The 20,689-nt window shown below is 35.6% G+C and overlaps 1 protein-coding gene across 1 annotated transcript; it reads left to right on the top strand.

Annotated features, from left to right (window-relative positions):
- The first annotated feature begins 99 nt into the window (after window positions 1-99).
- Window positions 100-18,638, top strand: LOC132551164 (thrombospondin-1-like). The gene is made up of 6 exons (XM_060215273.1): window positions 100-241; window positions 12,288-12,308; window positions 16,268-16,462; window positions 16,870-17,040; window positions 17,813-17,974; window positions 18,544-18,638. The coding sequence occupies exons 1-6, from the start codon at window positions 100-102 to the stop codon at window positions 18,636-18,638; spliced, it is 786 nt and encodes a 261-aa protein (XP_060071256.1).
- Window positions 18,639-20,689: the final 2,051 nt, after the last annotated feature.

Below are 20,689 nucleotides of genomic sequence, written 5' to 3'. Positions count from 1 at the left end.
CGAAATATTTACCGGAAGACCAATTAAAAAGTAGGAGGGAGAATAAGACCAGGTATTCCGGACGACGAAACGTTTACTGTTTCATCGCAAACCCCCGCAATGAAAACCTTGGTCATTCTAGAAGGCGATAATTTCACGTCCTCAAACGAGCACAAGGTGTACAACGGTACTGTCAAGCATGCTCACGATTATTTGATGTATCATCCAATAGCCCTTCGTCATAAAGGGTATCTGTCTTGTGGTAAGTTTTGAGTATTTATCATTGACATATTCGTCAAAGACGTTTAGATCATTTGAGCAATACATACACTATATTTTATTTGTGAGAAAGAGAATAATGAGGATCTTATTAAATGAATAAAGATTAAACAATGAACAATTTTCATACGATTCATGGTGCTTGCAAAAATACTACTGGACTTGTGAAATGTAAGAAAACGTTATAAATATGGTTATGTATAAAACTTGACTGCGTACGGCCATTTTAAACTGCACCAATATAACTTGTGCACTGTACTGTATATATCTTTGAGGTAATCACAACAATTCTTTAATAAACAAAAGTTGCACGTTACAGCAAAATCTCATCAACGCTACTCCTTACTGTAAAATCATAAAATACTTTTTAGTGGGTTACTAGTACGCATCGAATTACCTTGTCGGATATCGATGTCAAATATGTAAAACTTTACTGAACTATGGACAAGTTATTTCGTAAGTATAACGAAAAGAAAAAATAAGAAAGAAAATTGCGGAATTTATGCATTTTTTATTATGCGATTTTATGATTTTCATGCTACCTGATGTTCCAAACTTACAGAATTAGGAAAGAAGAAACATAGCCTGTGATTTTCACCCATATATTTTCATATTTCACTCAGATGATCTTTTCATTGTTGGATTGGAGTGTTACCTGTAGCTTAAGGTCGCAGTATAGAGGTTGTCTGATTAGACAATTTGCTATAATGTTAAATATTTACTGTATTGAGACATGGTATTGGATATTCTTTATAGACAGGTTATCGTTATAGACAGGTTATCGTTATAGACACGTTGTCGTTATAGACAGGTTATCGTTATAGATACGTTATCGTTATAGACAGGTTATCGTTATAGACACGTTATCGTTATAGACACGTTATCGTTATAGACAGGTTATCGTTATAGACACGTCATCGTTATAGACAGGTTATCGTTATAGACATGTTATCGTTATAGATACGTTATCGTTATAGACAGGTTATCGTTAAAGACAGGTTGCTTTTGAGGCAGATTCAAAGTATGAATATATATATATATATATAAAAGGTTTTGCTGTTATCTGATATCAAAGGTTTGCCTTAAAACAGTTCTTAAGCTGGCAGCGATTCTGTGGTTATTCGCACAAACCTACAATAAACAATAAGAGTTACCCTATCATAACTGTTAAAATGCAGATCGATCGTTTTAGCACTGGGGATTGTCTGTCAAGTTTATTGTTAAGAGATTCACTTAGAAAAGTATATATGATATATAGAACGCTTCTCGCTCGATGTTCTCACCATCGTTATTGTCATTCAACCCGACAGGTATTTACGTGGTAAGTTTAGACGTCATACATGTGTATTGTTGGTAACTGAGACCGACATCGTTTGTCTTTATACTATCAGGTCGCCGTCTCAAACATCTGTCTACTACTTATCATGTAAACCAATCCCACGTATTAATGACATGAACAATATTTAATCCATTACAATTAAAATCCATGTTTGAATATGTGTACTTCTGCAGCGCATACCACCGACACGTTATCAAACGATCAATGTAAATGTTATTATCATGAAATGTTTCAAGATATTATAAGACAGGGTCGAACGGGGCGGTGTGTTTTCATTTCGGAACAATAGCCAGACATTCGATATCTCCTGATTCCATTGACTGATTGACTAGGTTAAAGATCTTTTGTACCGTATATTTAACTCGAGACATCTGGCTACGAGAGGTTTGCTACATGAAGCGATCGTATCGAACGCACTCAAGACACACAGGAAAATACCTTTAAAAGGGACTGAGGAGAGACTATGTACTGAATTGACTAAGTATGACGGTCTTATCGAACGCCATCTAGTGGGAATATGTAATACCGGGATTACTTAACAGAGGAAAAACATTAGTGGAAAAGAGAATGGCGTATGAAACGAAAATTCCGAAACAGAACAAAACAAAAGGAAACTCATTTTTGCCATAATAGGGAATGCTTTTAATATGTGCCTCAAAGGATGAATTCTTTCATTATTTTGGAATTACTTTCTTTCTTTTATCAAGGTAAGTTTATACAATTGTGTTTAATAACTTTAATAAATAACGTGCATTGCTTACATCATACAGGTGTGATATATAAACTAAATGACGTATACGTGATTACATCAGACAGGTGTGATATATAAACTAAATGACGTACACGTGATTACATCAGACAGGTGTGATATATAAACTAAATGACGTACACGTGATTACATCAGACAGGTGTTAGCTATTAATCTACTAAAACACACACGTTTTTTATGCTGTATGACTGGTTGATAGGCTGATTATAAGACAACTAGAGATTGTCTTTATCAAGCGTGATATTTTCAAAACCAATAGGGGAAATGTAAAGAGGAACTCATTCGGTATAAAATCACAATAGCACTTTTTCATTACATCTCACTTCTGAGCATAGGTGATTAAACAATTAATTACTGGAAAGTATCTGTACCTAAAAAAACAGTGAACGAATTACACTAACCTAGTGATAGTTGTTATTCCTACCCTACTGGAAACCTCACAGTTTAGGGTTAAAACATCATCATCATATACAAAGTTTTTTTTATTGTTGAGGGAATTTATTTTTTATGCCAGCATGGAATAAATCGCGACAAATAGAAACTAAAAATAAATCATCGGATAATATAACACCAGTCCATTCCAAGATACCTTACGTTTGCTTCAGGCTTTGGGTTAGATAACCACTCTTTCAGTATAAGACAAATTTTGTAAAACTCACCGAAAGTTCAAAGAAACAAAAAAGACAAAAAAGGGGAAAAGATTTTCTGCATTTTACATCCTCTCATATCGTTTAAAATCACAAATGACATTCATTTTAAAACTAAATATATAGTTTTGTCTTAAAGTGTGTTTTCATTTTAACAATGTTTGCATCCTTGTAACACCCAGGGCCATAAAAGGACGCTGCAAGTTTATATATCTCTTCAATGTCTCTTTTATAGAAGACACGGTAGGAAAACTCCGATTCTACAGGGGGCCACTTTTTGTTGCCTTCTGCGATCATGCAGTGGAATGCAGTAAAGCATACTCTCCGATACCCCTTAACTCACTGCAGAAACCAATCCCGACCTGTAACGGTTCGTCACAATTAGTCGCAGGCATATTGCTTTCCTGCTCCTGAGAGGTTAATGATTGTTAAACTAGAAAATATAACGGCCCCGCTATGACAGTAAACTAGAAAATATAACGCCCCCGATATGACAGTAAACTAGGAAATATAACGCCCCCGCTATGACAGTAAGCTAGGAAATATAACGCCCCCGCTATGACAGTAAACTAGGAAATATAACGCCCCCGCTATGCCAGTAAACTAGGAAATATAACGCCCCCGCTATGACAGTAAACTAGGAAATATAACGCCCCCGCTATGACAGTAAACTAGGAAATATAACGCCCCCGCTATGACAGTAAACTAGGAAATATAACGCCCCCGCTATGACAGTAAACTAGGAAATATAACGCCCCCGATATGACAGTAAACTAGGAAATATAACGCCCCCGCTATGACAGTAAACTAGGAAATATAACGCCCCCGCTATGACAGTAAACTAGGAAATATAACGCCCCCGATATGACAGTAAACTAGGAAATATAACGCCCCCGATATGACAGTAAACTAGGAAATATAACGCCCCCGATATGACAGTAAACTAGGAAATATAACGCCCCCGATATGACAGTAAACTAGGAAATATAACGCCCCCGCTATGACAGTAAACTAGGAAATATAACGCCCCCGATATGACAGTAAACTAGGAAATATAACGCCCCTGGAAACAAGCACAGATGAGCACTTTTGACTCTTCAGCATGACAAAGATTTCAATTGATTACATAAAGATTAAGATTTAAGTAGCAAATGTAGTCGATCTACTCATTCTGGTTTCCGTGAAAAAAATTCGTATTTCGAATTTGTTTCACCAAAATTGATTTTGATTTTCAATCTATTAACATGTTGTTATTTGTTTGAAGGGTTTATAAGATATTATTTAGTATTTCGACATATTTCAAACACATGTAAATTGATTGAGCCTTCATCTCCATTACTCTGATGCCAACACAGGAACAAGTGCCATGGGTAGCACTATACAATCGAGAACGAACCGATAGTGCTTTAAACATTAGGCAAGTAGCTTTTCGGGTTATTATCGGTTTCTTTTGTGTACACTTCCTTTAAGGTATCAATGCTGTTATATATGGTGATGTGAAAAGTGGCCCTGTAGAAACTACATTTATCTATCGAATATCAACTTCATGTGTTGAGCAATGTCTACCATGTATCGTGTGTGAAACTCAATTATTTTAGTCTGTAGATGATTTGTTGTTATTGTACGAAGCCTAGACATACCAATTACAACGTGGATATCAAACTATCTTTACCAGTATTGTATTAAACATGGATACTTCATCTCTTTGTTAGTTGCAGATATAACTGTATTGATATGGTACATATAAATAACCGTGAGTCGACAGACCACACAATATACAGAGCAAATGTAATATAGTTAACGCTTTCCTCGATAGCAATTACAACATGAATTGTCGTAAAATGCAGTTTAATGTCTTGAAGCGATTAATTTACTCCGGAATGCCACTAGTTTTAATTACTGCACCTACAAACACAATTGACGCATTTTTTGTTCATATGCATCTTGACAGGTAATTGAATGAGTGTTTCCTATTTACTTTTTTCATGAAAAATACGAAAAGGCAGAATGAGGTAATGTTTTGGCGATTCCGTTATTTTTCCTGTGTTTCCTTCCTGATACTGTAAAGTCTTGTCATCATTTGTGAAAGATCCGTAGCATCTTGATAAATCAGTAATCCAGATTTTCGTTCATTCAAAGAAGTAATAACGTTTACTTTAGAAATGTTTTCACAGTTAACAATCAGTCCACTGAACTGAAATTGCAATAAAAGGTATTTCACGATAAGTCATGTCGAAACAGCAATTTAATTATCGAAACCACATCGCATTTCTGTCTTCACTGATCTTGTATTGGAAAATCTACTTTTCACGAAAATTACGACATTTATTAAGATGTGGGTGTAGTGCACCTACCCGTATAAATGTTAACATTTCTTTCAATCACTTTTGCTTTTTTTATCGCCCCCTGGGTTTGAAAAATGGAGCCTTCGCATCACCGACCAGTCCTAGAAGGACGAAACAGCTGTATCATGAAATTGATTAATCGTTTGACTCTGCTGTATCTAACCCTAAATTTGTATTGAAGGGGGCGGTTCACGTGTATGTATTCTGCACAATCCTTTCGTAACATCAAGCTTAAATATATGTGAATAAATTACCATAGCTTCAGGTTTCGTAAACTTGTCAATAATAGCAGATTAAAGAGCTGTGTAAATCCGTTAATTTGTATCTGACATACTTAGGTTTAAGTTACCAGCAATAAATGTGCACTATCAGTATGTATTATGTGTATATACTTGTACTATTCCAAGCGTTCTGCTTTACCTTTGTTCATATCGCCAACACTTTATTGATTGTAAGCACGAGTTTTCCTGTCTCCTGTTGTTAAATATTCTTAGGAATAATATAAATCACAGCACAGAGACAAAACTAAATAACATAATCCTATATTGTGATTCTAGAATGATTAAGGCAATATCACACTGCTGTGGGTTCCATTAGAATAAACCTACAATACAAATGACCATTATACACACCACGTTGCGATTTGTTTTGAAAACTTGTTGATTTATTTTGGCAGGGGATTTTGTAGACCTTTTGTTATGACAATCCTGAAACATGCCTGCGTATAGACCGACGTTTAATCATACTCCATACTTTCATTTTCAACAGATAATTCAAATAGAATTTATCTTGTGTACAGTGAAAAGTTCCTTTCGCTCCAACAATATTCATGTTTTGCCACAGGGCCGAAGGACCGATGGTTGATATCAGGACTCGAGGGCTAATTAGGGATTGTGATCTTAAAATAGTCATAAGATAGTGTTTTTGCCAATTTTTTTCTTTAACTCTTCCAATTCCGCAATTCTTGTCGCAAGTTCGTTTAAAAAATTGTCTCGCCGTCATTAGTTCTATACGCCATTGCTTTGCTATTAACATTCGCTGTCGACAGCTGCAGGTGTATCACTAATAGGGAAACCAATATGGAAACGGCACCATCCGGAAATTATTTTTCATCAAAAAATTAAAAACGCATTTCTACCAAGCAAACAAGATTTGATGTTAGAATCAGACAGCGATAAGCGGAAACGGCAAAATACAAAACAAAATTGAGAGGGGATGTGATATAATTTTTTTGGGGGTGTGATATCACTTTCTAGGAGGTGTTAGATCACTAACAAGGTGCTGTGATATCACTTTCTAGGAGGTGTTAGATCACTAACAAGGTGCTGTGATATCACTTTCTAGGAGGTGTTAGATCACTAACAAGGTGCTGTGATATCACTTTCTAGGAGGTGTTAGATCACTAACAAGGTGCTGTGATATCACTTTCTATGTACAGTTCTATCAAATTTGTTTTGAAAGATATCTTATCTAAACTCAAATTCAAGTCTTGAAAAGAGCAAGGAGAAGACAAGGGATTCCGGAAATATTAGCGTTTTTATAACGACATTTATTGGATAATTGTGCAACTTCTCAGCAAAGTTGTTACAATATTTGAATATGTAGTCACATCGAGGCCCAGAGGAACAAACCATATGTATGATACATTTAAATTAATGATTTGTTTGCATAACATCTTATTCTATTTGTAGTGAAAGACGCGCTGCTTATATTTGTAAATTAACTTACAAATCAGTTTAATCAATTTTGAGCTTGAATTCATGTTTTAAACACACGTCGATATTCTTATGTTGCGTCTGTGATCAGTTAATATACACGTTGTTACTATTCGTTACCAGAGATTATCCACCCTCACAGAAGACCATGCTTAATGAATCATTATGTAAGGGAATCTACATACATGTTAACCTTTGGTAGATGTAGAAGGATGCTCTTGATACATATGTTATATATAACCTCTATCTCAATATCGATATGGCACCCTTAGGTCCCTTTAGAATTAACACCATCCTTATATATACCTTATATGACAATAAATTACCAGGCCTGGCATACTCTGCTAATATCTGTTATCTTTGTGTAATCAAATACATATATTTAGTCAATGCTTCGGGCCCGATCGTATCGTTGATGTATTTTATTCTGGTTGGAAGTTTGAAAATGTATTAACTGAAAACTTAAGAACCGCGTGTATCAGTGATAAAAACATACAAACTCAAGATTATCCAGCAGAAGCGCATTTGTTTAATGCAACGTTCAGTGTCATCAAATAGTTAAGTTTTTTTATCGTTTTTTTTTTTTTTTTGGAGTTCTATGTCCATTTACTATATAACATCACATAACTAACCTTGCTACCATCACATAAATTTTGCTATTGTACACGTGTAACATGACATAGCGGAGTAGTGATTTGCTGAATGTTATCATTGCTTCCATTGTGGCGTCACAGATAAGTTTAAATTTTGTATGAGACTAATAAAAATGTTTTCGTGAATATTTGTACCTAAGCCATGTTATAAACAAAATTCTACAGTTTCAAAAAAGATTAAATATTTCGTCAGATATTTCCCATTTTCCCTTTGAATTCATACCGATTTTCTGTGTTTGTTCGTATGTCGAGTGTTTATGAATATGTATATTAGCCCTAAGCATGCAAACTGCACGGAAACAGGTAGAACTCTTAACCGTATCTGATAAAAGGATGTTGAATTATACATGCTCGGAACGTTTTAGGAAAGGTCAAGAATCCCTGTATGTTGTATACAAAAGAATGATTGGTCTTGCATTGATTAGACGGTCTCATTCATTTCTCCTCAAATCTCTCATCCACAGAGAACGTAATTACGTAGGAGTGACACATCAGGTAATACAAGGGCAACTTTGCACGTTTGGGATCAAACTGAATCTGAAAATAGTTACAAAGCAGCATATTTGAAATATTCACATCAAGTTGGAGGACCGAAGCGCTACTTGTACATGCTACCTACATCTCCTGATTCACAGAATGTTGACCAGTAAGAAGAGGTAGCAAATAATTGATGCCAAATTTTCAAACATACTACAACGACTTTTACTCATTTTCTGGGATTATTTCTGGTCTATATCAACACAGACAAACATGTTTGGCTTCTTGCGGTCTTGCTTTGGTGTCCTGTCTCATTAGTAATATTGCCAGCCATACGGGTATTTAAATATAAACTTTATTTATTTTACAACAATTGCGAAACAAGTTATGTCATATTGTTGGCCCGGATGTAAGCGCGCGATACGGGTATTTATTTTTCCGTTCCGGGAATATTTCACATTGATGAGTATTTATTTTTTTCTATTTCACATTGATGAGGAGCCAAAATTTATTTTTTCGAAGGAGTGCATTAAAAGTATCAATAGACAGAAATATTACAAAAGAGGTCAATCTTAAAATGAAATTTTTATTTACATAAGAACACTCAAACATTTTCTGCAACACTTGTAATAGATATAAATCTGGAAATATAGGAACGGAACATCCTTTTGACATTTTAAGTATGAAAGCAAGCCTTCGGTCTCGTATCAATAAACAGACCATAGTGTGGCTCAGAAATGTCCCGATCGGAATCTTGAATGGTTTTCTATAGATTCGCCAGGGCTTTTGTTTTGAAAGCGGTAGGAAAGCCTGTAATGATAGCCATTGTCCTATCAGGTCTGGATGTGCATCGTGCTCCGATAAGATTTTTTTGAGACAATCGGGATCGATTTCGGCGTTTGCAGCCTCCGCAAAAGTCGTGACATCGATAACATGTATGGTTAACTTAACATACAGTAAATTTATTTAATTTCAGTATCACAGGCGAAAAATTCACTATAGTTACTGTGATCTGACGAATTCAATACTGAGACTAACGTTTTGCTGTCAACAATTTATACTGATCTGATATAATGTTATTGTTAACGGCATGAGGGATCCGATCTTTGCGCCTAACATTGTTAAGTGTTTATTTGTTCTGTTAAAGTTGGATCGTTTTCTTCCATTTTATCCATTCCTCAGCTCTTGATCTTAATTGTATGAAGTTTGAAATCGCCTCTGAAATCCAAAGTGGTCATCTTTCGTCCTTTTATTTTTATCGGTACCAAAAGGATAATTGCACAAATAGGGACCAAGGAAACCTTACTATGAAATTTAAAACAGATCCATCCAGAATTTCGTAGGAAAAAAGATGAAAATAATTGTTTACGGACGTAGGTCGATTTGATGATGTAATAATCTGGGCTATATACCAAAACCAACAATCCAGCCCCCGAAAAAAGAAAAGTCGAGAGAATCGAACAAATATCAAGTGATTACACTGTGGTTGCTTCCCTCTCGCACGTTTCCCCCAATTATCTTAGCTGTAACTAGTCCTCTTGTGACACCGGTCAACACTAGAGGGAGAAATGTGTTGTCTTTCATAATTAATTTAATGACCCTTAACGTATGTTCTCCGCTGTGATTAGGTCAATCGCATTACAAATACGAAAGGGCTTGGTCATCTAATTAGACATATAATACTGAATATTACATGATAAAGGAAAGACAACGATGAGACGAATGCTGATTTATACAAGAATCTTCCTAATTAAAATCACAAAATTGTAATAGATTTCGATTTCAAAGGATTTCTTTTTATCAATACATATACATACAAAGACCTAAATATGCACTGATGATTTGCATTAACAAAAGACTAATATTTACTTGGATAGAAAATTATTTCTTAAAGATTTCTTCTCCGTTTGATATTGACATGATTCTGAGATTATTTCATTGTATACCTTATTATGACTATATATGAACTTTCTCATTGGATTTCACTTGAAGTTTATGAATAATCGGTTTTGAAGTTTAATGTTAGGATGATTTTCCATAGACGTATGTTTTATCAAATCTTGCATGTTTTTTTTCTGTGATAACACCGACGTCTCTATAAGCGAACCATGACACGTGACATTGTCACGTGAGAACTGCAAGAAGATCTTAAGTGATAATGTTGTTTGGTAATGTAATGATACCATCATATACAACACTAGGTTAACACTTAATGGGTGCTTTTCACTTGTGCATCTTTTGTATAAACTTCAAAATTGTAGGTGGTAGACACTGCTGATGGACTTTTAGTCCTTGAAGTTTAACGTAATCTGCAAGTCCCCGAGGTTTGACTTAATCTGCATGCAACATTTTAATTCATTCGAATGGTGTCACGGTCAGAATATACATATGTACTTGACGTATTCTAATAACATAAGATATATGAATGTTTTATTGTTTGGCTTTACTGTATCCCTAATAATATTCGCATTGAAAGGTGTTTGCATGTCTTTTGTACAATCTTTTAGTGCTATCATACTGAAGTCGAAGGCCTCTAACAGGACATCATACCTGGCCATATCATACTGAAGTCGAAGGCCCCTAACAGGACATCACACCTGGCCATATCATACTGAAGTCGAAGGCCTCTAACAGGACATCACACCTGGCCATATCATACTGAAGTCGAAGGCCCCTAACAGGACATCACACCTGGCCATATCATACTGAAGTGAAAGGCCTCTAACAGGACATCACACCTGGCCATATCATACTGAAGTCGAAGGCCCCTAACAGGACATCACACCTGGCCATATCATACTGAAGTCGAAGGCCCCTAACAGGACATCACACCTGGCCATATCATACTGAAGTCGAAGGCCCCTAACAGGACATCACACCTGGCCATATCATACTGAAGTGGAAGGCCTCTAACAGGACATCACACCTGGCCATATCATACTGAAATGGAAGGCCCCTAACAGGACGTCACACCTGGCCATATCATACTGACTACGAGAAAACCATAGTTACAATAACAAGACACTGAACGTTAAGCAGGAAGTAAATGTTACCAATTCTTAAGACGGGGAGTCTGGGAGATAACCCAAAGCATTCTTCATAGTGACTCTAAACTAAAGACAAAAATAGAGCCAAGGAAAACATTAGGAAGAAAGATCTTCAGTAAAAGGAGGAAACATAAAGATTCCATGTTTAGTCTCCTATGATAATGTACCACGGGAACAAATCTTACGCCCTCCTTACAGCGCATAGAGAAATGCAAATCTACTAGGATACAAAATTCGAAAGTATTTTATATATTTCGTAGAACAAAAACTACAAAACTATGACTTTTTGGAAATTCACCAACTCATCAAAGAAAGGACACAATTTCATTATCAAAAGTGTTTTATCTCACACCCCGCTTTTCTATAAAGTATTAATTTGTCAGAACTTCAAACAACATACCAGATAATCGAACATTCACCTAAATGCAGAAAGAAATTGTTCATCAGTCACGCCTACCCTTTGCCGAATAGTCGGGACTCATCTGTCTTAAACATGGATGATTCTTTATTTGTTTGGAAGTTTCTGCTGAACTACTATTATTTGTCTGTCAGGATTAGTTTGGAGGCAATTTATCACACTTCCGCTAGAAAAGCCACGTGTCGATGTTAGGTACAGAGTGGTAATTTGCCGTAAGTGACTTCGACAGAATGATTATTACACCATCAAACAAACACTTAAGCGCCATTGTGATATAGTATAGCAACAAAACGTCAACACAGCATATCTGTTTTACCAAGGATCACCTGAGAGCATTAACAATAACAATTATTAGCACTAGAAATTACTTTAGACACAGTAAGGAACATACTACAAAGCGGTTCTTAATCACAGATTAGGTAAAAATTATCTGAATTTCATATATTTTTTCAATCAGTAACTACTTGCCGACTGGTATATGCAATGCTTGCACTGAAAGGCCAACCGGAATGTGTTCTTCTTTAGCGTATAGTATAGATATGAATACCGTACATCCCTAAGTATTTTTCCACTAGTTTTCACAATCACAATCATATTGTCGATTTTTTCTACACCTTAGTAAAATGTTATTTGTACAGGAGTGCATATATTTTGTCAACAACGTTGAACGAATATTTGCGCTGATTTTTCAATCAGATTCGCCGATCACACTTAAAATGAACATGATGAACAGGAAAAGTATCAGGCTGCATGTAATTGTATTGCAGACAAATAAACAAATTGTTTCTTAATGTTTTCCTGCAAGAATTAGATACTTATATATCTATACAGTGGTCAGACATGTCAGAACCCCCCCCAAATAAAAAATGATGAAAAAAACCTAGCATGTCCACAGAATCGTAATTCACTCACAAATTTGATCTAACTAGTGAAAACGATCAAAATGAATAAGTTAAAAACAAAGGTCACCAGCACCGAAAGTAAAACAAAAGTTATTTTGTCGTGAACATTCGTTAGATGATGTCTCAAGAAAGTGGTCTGACTTTTGCACGATATCCAGGTAGCGCTATTTCTACATGTAAAAATCCGAGGAAGTTAATCTTTTTCTGAAAACAAAGAATTCTCAAAGGCAGATAATTTGTGACGTGAATATTGCCACTTGACACATATTCGCTGGTAGTGTTTATGCAGGCTTAAATTGGCAATATTTGATCAAATAAGCATTTCCAGTACCATAAAACGACTGAAAGGTAGTGTTTGGTATTAGACCATAACAGTTTGAGTTGAACGAGTAAGATGATGAGTCGTATCTTTTTCTATAATATTTTTTATAATATACTTTAATAATCAAATACGAAAACGTTTATGTGGAAAAAGATGTGTTTCACTATTGTCTGAATTTTGAGATGAAACATTAGTTACAATAAAGTTGATGATATAGAACAATATCGACTCTCTAAGTATGTTAAGCCGAGACTGTATGAAGAGGTAAATAACTCCTCTTTAGACCAGGTGGTGACCCTGGACACACACCTGTCAAAGTGTTTGATATGAAAGGGACATCAGCACCTGTCAACATGCTGGATAGATACTGAGGTCTTCACCGACTGATTCGTTATTTAGTGCTGTCTCAGCTGTGATAGATTCCGTATTTTTTCATATCCGTTGTTGTCTGTAATAAATTCGTATAAATATCTATGATTTTTCACTATGTCCATCCTATAAAACTACCTTATCATAAGAGACATCGAATGTTTACACCATTCGCTAACGCCTGGGGGAAATACCGAAGGTTTCCGAAAGCTACAAAAAAAAAAAAAAAAACAGCAGCCTGGACAGGTAGCTAAACTCCCCTGTAGCCGAGCACACTTGACAACAACCGTATCGAGAGGTGAAAATCGATTCTGGGTACTACCCAGGATACATATGTCAAAGTTTAGTATGTTTCTTAATGCAAAATATTGTTGCCGGTGACCTTTAAGTAATGTCACATTTCAAACAGAACCACAACTAGTCAAATTTCGCAAATCACAGGGAAATCATATGTACATATCATCAGGGAAGACAAAGCATTGCATTAGCATTGTGGGCAACGAATATGTGAAATTTTAGGAATTAAAAGTTAGTTCACAGTTTGACATACCCATACCCGTGTTTGTCGCCATTGATAGACAGCTTTGTACATAGACATACAGAAAATGGAAAGTTTTCCCTATCGAACCAGTTCTGTTTGTAAACCGTATTTAAAGCCACGAAACTAAATGAACAAAGGCGAAACTAGGGCTTCATCGCCCATGTGTTCTTTCTTCCGTCAAATTACACCAGTTTATTTTGAAAAGAATGGAACAGTCTTTCCCTTGATAGTAAAAATGTACATGTCTGAGAAATGCGGTCTTTGTTGTGAAAATAACAGAGGGATTAAACTATAATTCGTCAAGTCTTCAGGACAATATCCTCTGCAAAGTCAGTTGGCTGGTTCAGCACAATTACCCAGGGGGACATTTAATGATGGGTGTTGAGCCATAAAGATGGCAAAATTCAATATCAACAGGAATTATCACATCATATACGTTTATACAGCATCATTTATCATGCAATTCGTCTCCCATTTCTGTCGTGTATTATTATAAAACATAGCGTTTTTATAAAACATAGCGGCACTTTACAAGTAAACATGCAAGTTTACTCAGAAAAATAATGATAAAATAACCTGCATGTGGTAAGATAAGTTCGTGAGATGGTATTGGGAAATATACACTGGCGAATAAAACCGGTATAATGAAATACAATTCGTTCTTATTTAATGTCTGTTTTAATGTCATTTATGCATTATCACGAATGAAATAGTGTGTTACGTAATTAAAATTATTATATGATTGTCTTGCTATTTGATGTATGATACCAGAGGTTTTCTATGGTACAAAGGCTTATATATTATGACGTTATAATTGGTATTTACATGCTTATAAATTGTCATGAGGTCATAATACAGACAAATGACACATATCACAATTGCCGTCAAGAAGAGTGCGGGGAAATATGTTTGTTTCACTATTTCCAAATAAAGGTTTGAGTTACAAAGGTATATAATAAAGAATTTTATACTCGTTTCGTGTCATGTCAGCCGGTTGTGTTTTTGCAGGAAATTGGCATTACTTGCAATTATAAAGCTGGCCCGGTTGTGTCCCGAGTCTTAAGTGTGGCAAGTCAGTGACCCCAACCTCAAAACGACTCTCTATACTCCTGCATATGGGCCTATATCTATCAGAATCTTTGAGTATATTGTAGAAAATATTGTCATTGCCAGGTTTCAAATTTCAAACTTGAAATAAAACGACGACAAAAAGAGAAATAAGAATCATAATAAAGAAAATTGTCCATCACCAGATTTGAACCATTGAAAAACCAATCTGTTACAGTATGCTAAAGAACATCATGGGCTGCTAGCAAGATGTACATTTATCAGCGATGTATCTGTATCGATTAGTCAGTAATTCCTACACGTGTTTGATGGTACAGTGTCCTGTAGCACTTGCATTGAATGGCAAGCATTTTAATCAATCAGTCTAAATTCCAAAATAGGATAGTCAATTGATTAAAAACTGTCTTGGAGATTCACCATTGACGAAAATATACAGACATGCTGTGATATGCGTCGGATGTCGTTTATGACATGCACACTGATTATTTCTTTTCGATATTTTGATAAGTGAATCTGACAGCTTCCAGTCTTGTGCATGCTCATTGCATCAATTGCTAATCTCACTGTCAACAGAGAAAATGACATTAAACTTTCTTCCAGAAATCGTGTTTGACCATTACTGTCTTCATCTTATCGTCAGTGTTTGTACTTATTTAATTAAAAACATGGGTATGTCTAAAGAAGTTTCAATTATATCCAATGAAATCCTTAAATACACGAACCCAAAGTTGAAATCCATTTATTGAATATAGAAGACTGACATACTTATACAGCCCGGGTTACCACAAGACGAATTCCCGGCTTGGGTGTTCAATGTGGGTGTTCATGGGAGGTTGCGATAGGTTTATCTGAGCCGCCTTGGATTGTGCGAAACTGAAGCCGAAGTTTTGTTACCACACTGAAATAAACTGTCAAAGGCCTACAGAAGCATTCCACCCAATCACTTTATACTGACAATGGGTGAACCAGTCGTAATCCCATCATGATGCAGAAAGTTAAGTAGAGATCAACCACGAAGGCGATGAACTATACTATAACATACGTCCTCCTTGACTGTAGAACACTTTACGTGTAAACGTCGTACCTTGTGACGTACTGTAGAGCCCATAAATGGGATGCAGGTGTTAGGGGTTTGTGTTGATGTTGTGCCCTAACCCAGTTTATTTAATACTTGACGACTTCAAAATAATTTTAAAACATTTGCACTCCGGAACTTTGCTATACTTTATGATGAATTCAAACGACATGTGAAGCTACGACGGAGATGGAACAAATATTTTAATGTCCATTAGAATGTAACTTATCAAAGAATATGATCCTCCTAAGAAATTTTGGAATAAATCGAGAAAAATACAACTGAAATATTGTCGATGTATGTAATGCATTTTCTATTTCAGTGTCACTTTGTGTGGGAGAGGCTAAAAGTCAGAGATTACTAGGTAGCTGGGGGGAGTGGTCATCATGGTCAAAATGTTCGGTCACCTGCGGTTATGGGACGTCCAGTCGACACAAGGAATGGCGAGAGCCGGACCGGAAGGACAAATTTCCCTTCTATGACATCATAGAATGTTGGTCAGCTGTCGAGTGTCCGGGTAAGACAAACATGGACATTTTATTTAGTTTGTATTTCTGGATACGATAATGTAAGGAAAATCACTGATTACATCTAACATCAGCTGATATTTACAGAGCTTACAATGGTTAAAAACTGCTTTGACAAAATCTTTCCAGGTTCTAGAAAAAGATATAAATTAAAGTACAATATGTAGAAATGTCTATCGAATGCCAGTTTCTGTGGCTGATATAATGTGGAACAAAATAAGTAAGGTTGTAATTTTCATTGCTCTTCGCGGTAACACATTGTTTGGTATCCAACAGGAAATTTAAGCCTCTACATGATCTCCACAGTTCCAATTGAGGCTATTGTAAAGATCTTTTCATATATTTGTCAACATATGTCACAGTAATCATGTTAAATACTGATATGTCATGTGACCAGTACACGGTCGTTGGAGCATATGGCAGGAGTGGACGCCGTGCCCAGTCATGTGTAATGGTGGGGTACAAAGGCGGGAACGACAGTGCAATGAACCAGAACCAAAACACGGCGGAAACATGTGTTACGGTGCCAAGTGGGAAGGAAAAGAGTGTGGAATGCAAACATGTCCAGGTGAGTTACATCGAGATAGAAAATATCAGGGTTAATTACATCGATATAGAAAATATCAGGGATAATTACATCGACATAGAAAATGTATAGGTAAATTACATCGGTATAGGAAAGAATTCGGAAATATATTTAAATTGTTTTATCTACTATTCTCACTTCGAATAAAACTCTCTTCTTATCCTACCTGCTTAACACAAACCAAAGCAAATATTAACCGATATTTCGATGTAACTTTTTAGTCTAGCAATAACAATATTGTAAAAAGACACGCAAGTGAATAGCACCTTTAAATACAAATTTAGAGTTAGATGCAACTGAGCCAAACATTCATCATACAGCTGTTTTATCAATGATGCAAAGAGCCTAGATTTTGTGGCCTTGGCAACAACTGAGCAAAATCAAAATTGATCGAAAGAAAAAAAATATTAATAAAACAAGATGGAGAACTGCACTATGATTCAATAAATTTCGTAATTTTCAAAGAACGTAGCACTGAATATATGCATGTAGAGCTAAGACGCCATTACAATATCAATCTTTACAGAGTCTGAACATGACATTGTGTTAACGACAACAAAACTGTTTACCAGACAGTGAAAAATCCTCATCACCGTTTGCACTAAAATATTTTGACATATTGTTGTGATCCCGTTTGTTTCCAACATGCTACTCACAAGTTAAAGATAGTTGTCTCGTATCTTGAGTATATGTATGGTAATGGATATTGGAATGGTTAAATACATGACAAACAAATATTGTCGTCTTCTCACAGTTATTCCCGCCAATTTTACCATGGCATCCTGTAACCACACGTCATTTATCTGCGACAGTCGCCATCACTGTGTGCCTGGAGACCAGCGTTGTGATGGTGTCCTGCAGTGTCATGACGGATCAGACGAACGGAAGTGTTTCAGCTACGTCTATAGATGGAATGGTAAGACAAATCCAATAGATAGGTTTAACATTGTCTGTTTTTTGTTTGAGAATGCAGGTGGTAGACTCTCGTGATTTACGTCAGTCCTCAAGGTTTGCAATGATTATGATTGACACCATTAATTGCATTGGTAACACAAGACTTATGGAATCGGGAGAAATTTCACTCAGATTGAAAATCAATATCTCATGATTTCGAATAAAAAAAAAGTAAATAAAAAAATTGTGATCTACGGGATACTTTTAAAGTATTTTTTCTTAATGTTTATTAAGTGATCATTGCGTTTAACGAACGCGTCTTTTAGGAACACATTCCACAATGCAATGTGATCGGATGTTTGTAAGTTACTTTATTTCCTAACAGTCCTCAACGTAACCAATATCCTGCCAATTGGTGCAATGCCTTTGATATTACAACAAATGGTTTCCCTGGAGGACTTCAGATTATGCAGTGTTAACAATACGGCTTTCTTTAAACTCCTATAGTCCTATCAAATAGAAGGATTCCCTCGTGTTCAGTTTTGGTCACAAAATTAAATCTTGACATAAAATTTTATATTTGTCTTTCAGGGGTTCGATCATCGGGCGAAGTGCTGATTGGAAATATCCAGCATCTCCTATTTGCACTTGTTTTGATCTTTCTTGTTACTTCTAATACCATATGACATGAGGGCATTCTTACTCAACCGTGATACAAACAATGCAAAATGGAGAACCCGGATGTTTTAATGGCTGTGATTATCGGTGGTGCCTCTCCGAGTTCGAACCAACGAAGCTACATGTCACGAGTATTTTTGACGTTCGCATATGAACGACAGATTTATTGTGAAACGTGACATAGTTATGCAGTTGTTTGAAGACAATCTCTATACACTGAAAATTGTTAGATGTGATATCGTTTATTCGCTATTTTCATAGTTCGTGTTTGATCTTTTGTCTCAAAGTATGAGTGTGATAAAAATTTTAAAAGTAAGATAAAAGTCATGATTTCTTCAAAATCAAAGTTCACTAGCATTCTAATTAATGTTTCAAATTTTACCATCAATTACATTAATTGTATATAAAGCAATTTTGCATTACTCAAAGAATATTGAGATATTTTGGTCTATAAAATCAACGGATATGAATGGCAATGGAATGACTGAAGAAACCTCGATTATTGTTAAATGTTAAATGCAATATGTTTGAAGTATAATACAAAAATCATCTAGTGACACTGGGAAATAATAATGTATGACATGTTAGATGGATTTGAAAGGCATATCAAGACGAGATGAAATAGTAGAACCATCAATGGGTAATGTTTTCTGCCATTGGCTGAATGTTACAACATTTTTAATGTTTTCACCAGCACTTAAGAAAATGCACGTGGAAAATTTGAATATCATATGTTACTTACTAAATAAGATACAAACAAATACAGTAAAATCAGTGAGAATCACGTGCACAGTATTGACATACATTCCAAGGACACGCAATTAGTGTGAAGTCGATTGGTCATGTCGATAGTTTACAGTTATTAACGACTGTGCAGGAACAAACTCACGATATATATTTACGGACTAAAAGAAAATGATTAGACTGAATGTAGGACTATGATCTCTATATTTGTTTACCTTGTATGTATATATCTATTGCTGTAAAATTCGTGATTTTAAAATTGGCAGTGTAAACTTCAGGTTTGATACAGATAAATACCAAATACTATAAACAAGGACAATTTTCTGTTGACCTTCACCTCGACGTATTAGTGTCTCTGGTACAAAATCCGCACGTGAAGGCGATGAAGGTAGATGTTATTACAGTAATTAAGCCCCGGGAGAGTCTCGCCATTCTGACACCAAGTCTGCCTGGGTTTGGATGATAATTGGCCAGTGGGAGCTTGAAACAAATGGTTCAGGTAGTAACCGTTCGTGTTGAAGCTATATCAGATAATATTGACACTTAACTTATCCAAAGCATCAGATAAATAGTGTAAATATTCAAAGACATATAAGATACATGTGTTGTAGATAAAAAAACTGCGAGTCAGTCCTATTCCATGCGGGTGAGATTGTTTCCATGCAAGCGTCAAAGTAAAATGTTACTAAAGGAAAAGTATGGTATACATCTTGGGTGTAAGTGAACATTTCTCCAATCATGGAAACGTTCTATTAAAGATAATTTGGCGGCCATATTGAAACGTGTTATTAGGGTGGTACTATACAGTACATGATGATAGGGATATCTAACATGTGTTTCTGTTGGTTAAGACAAGAGGACGATATAGCATGATTCAATCCCATTCCTTGTTAAACATTCCAAGTAAAACTAGATATACTATAATATTATAATTTCACAGTGACGAACTATCCTGTCGCCATATTGTGTTTTTGTCTGTAGGCTTTGTTTCGCTTTAGGTCAAGTGAAAAAGCAGAGTAAAATTGGCAAGAAAACTCTTTCATAAATTCAGTGCGTTTATTTAACATTTTATCATCATGAGAACTGTTAGTCATGCAGTATCGTATCTCCTTTTTAAATATTGTAATATTCCGCAATACATCAGAAGTGTTTACGTTTTCAAAATTTGTAAAAAAATATATGACATTATATGTTTTAATGTTCCATTGTATTTTGTTTTCGATTTCAGTTCTGACTATGATATTTATAAGCCGTAATACGGTTTTACGGTTAAGCTCATACACCTAACTAAATCAACCAATCACAATCTGTGTTG

Source organism: Ylistrum balloti, unplaced genomic scaffold, assembly GCF_031769215.1.
Source record: "Ylistrum balloti isolate Yb309-2 unplaced genomic scaffold, AGI_CSIRO_Ybal_v1 Utg370182, whole genome shotgun sequence".
Taxonomy (NCBI): Eukaryota; Metazoa; Mollusca; class Bivalvia; order Pectinida; family Pectinidae; genus Ylistrum; species Ylistrum balloti.
This window is presented reverse-complemented; position numbering and strand designations above follow the sequence as displayed.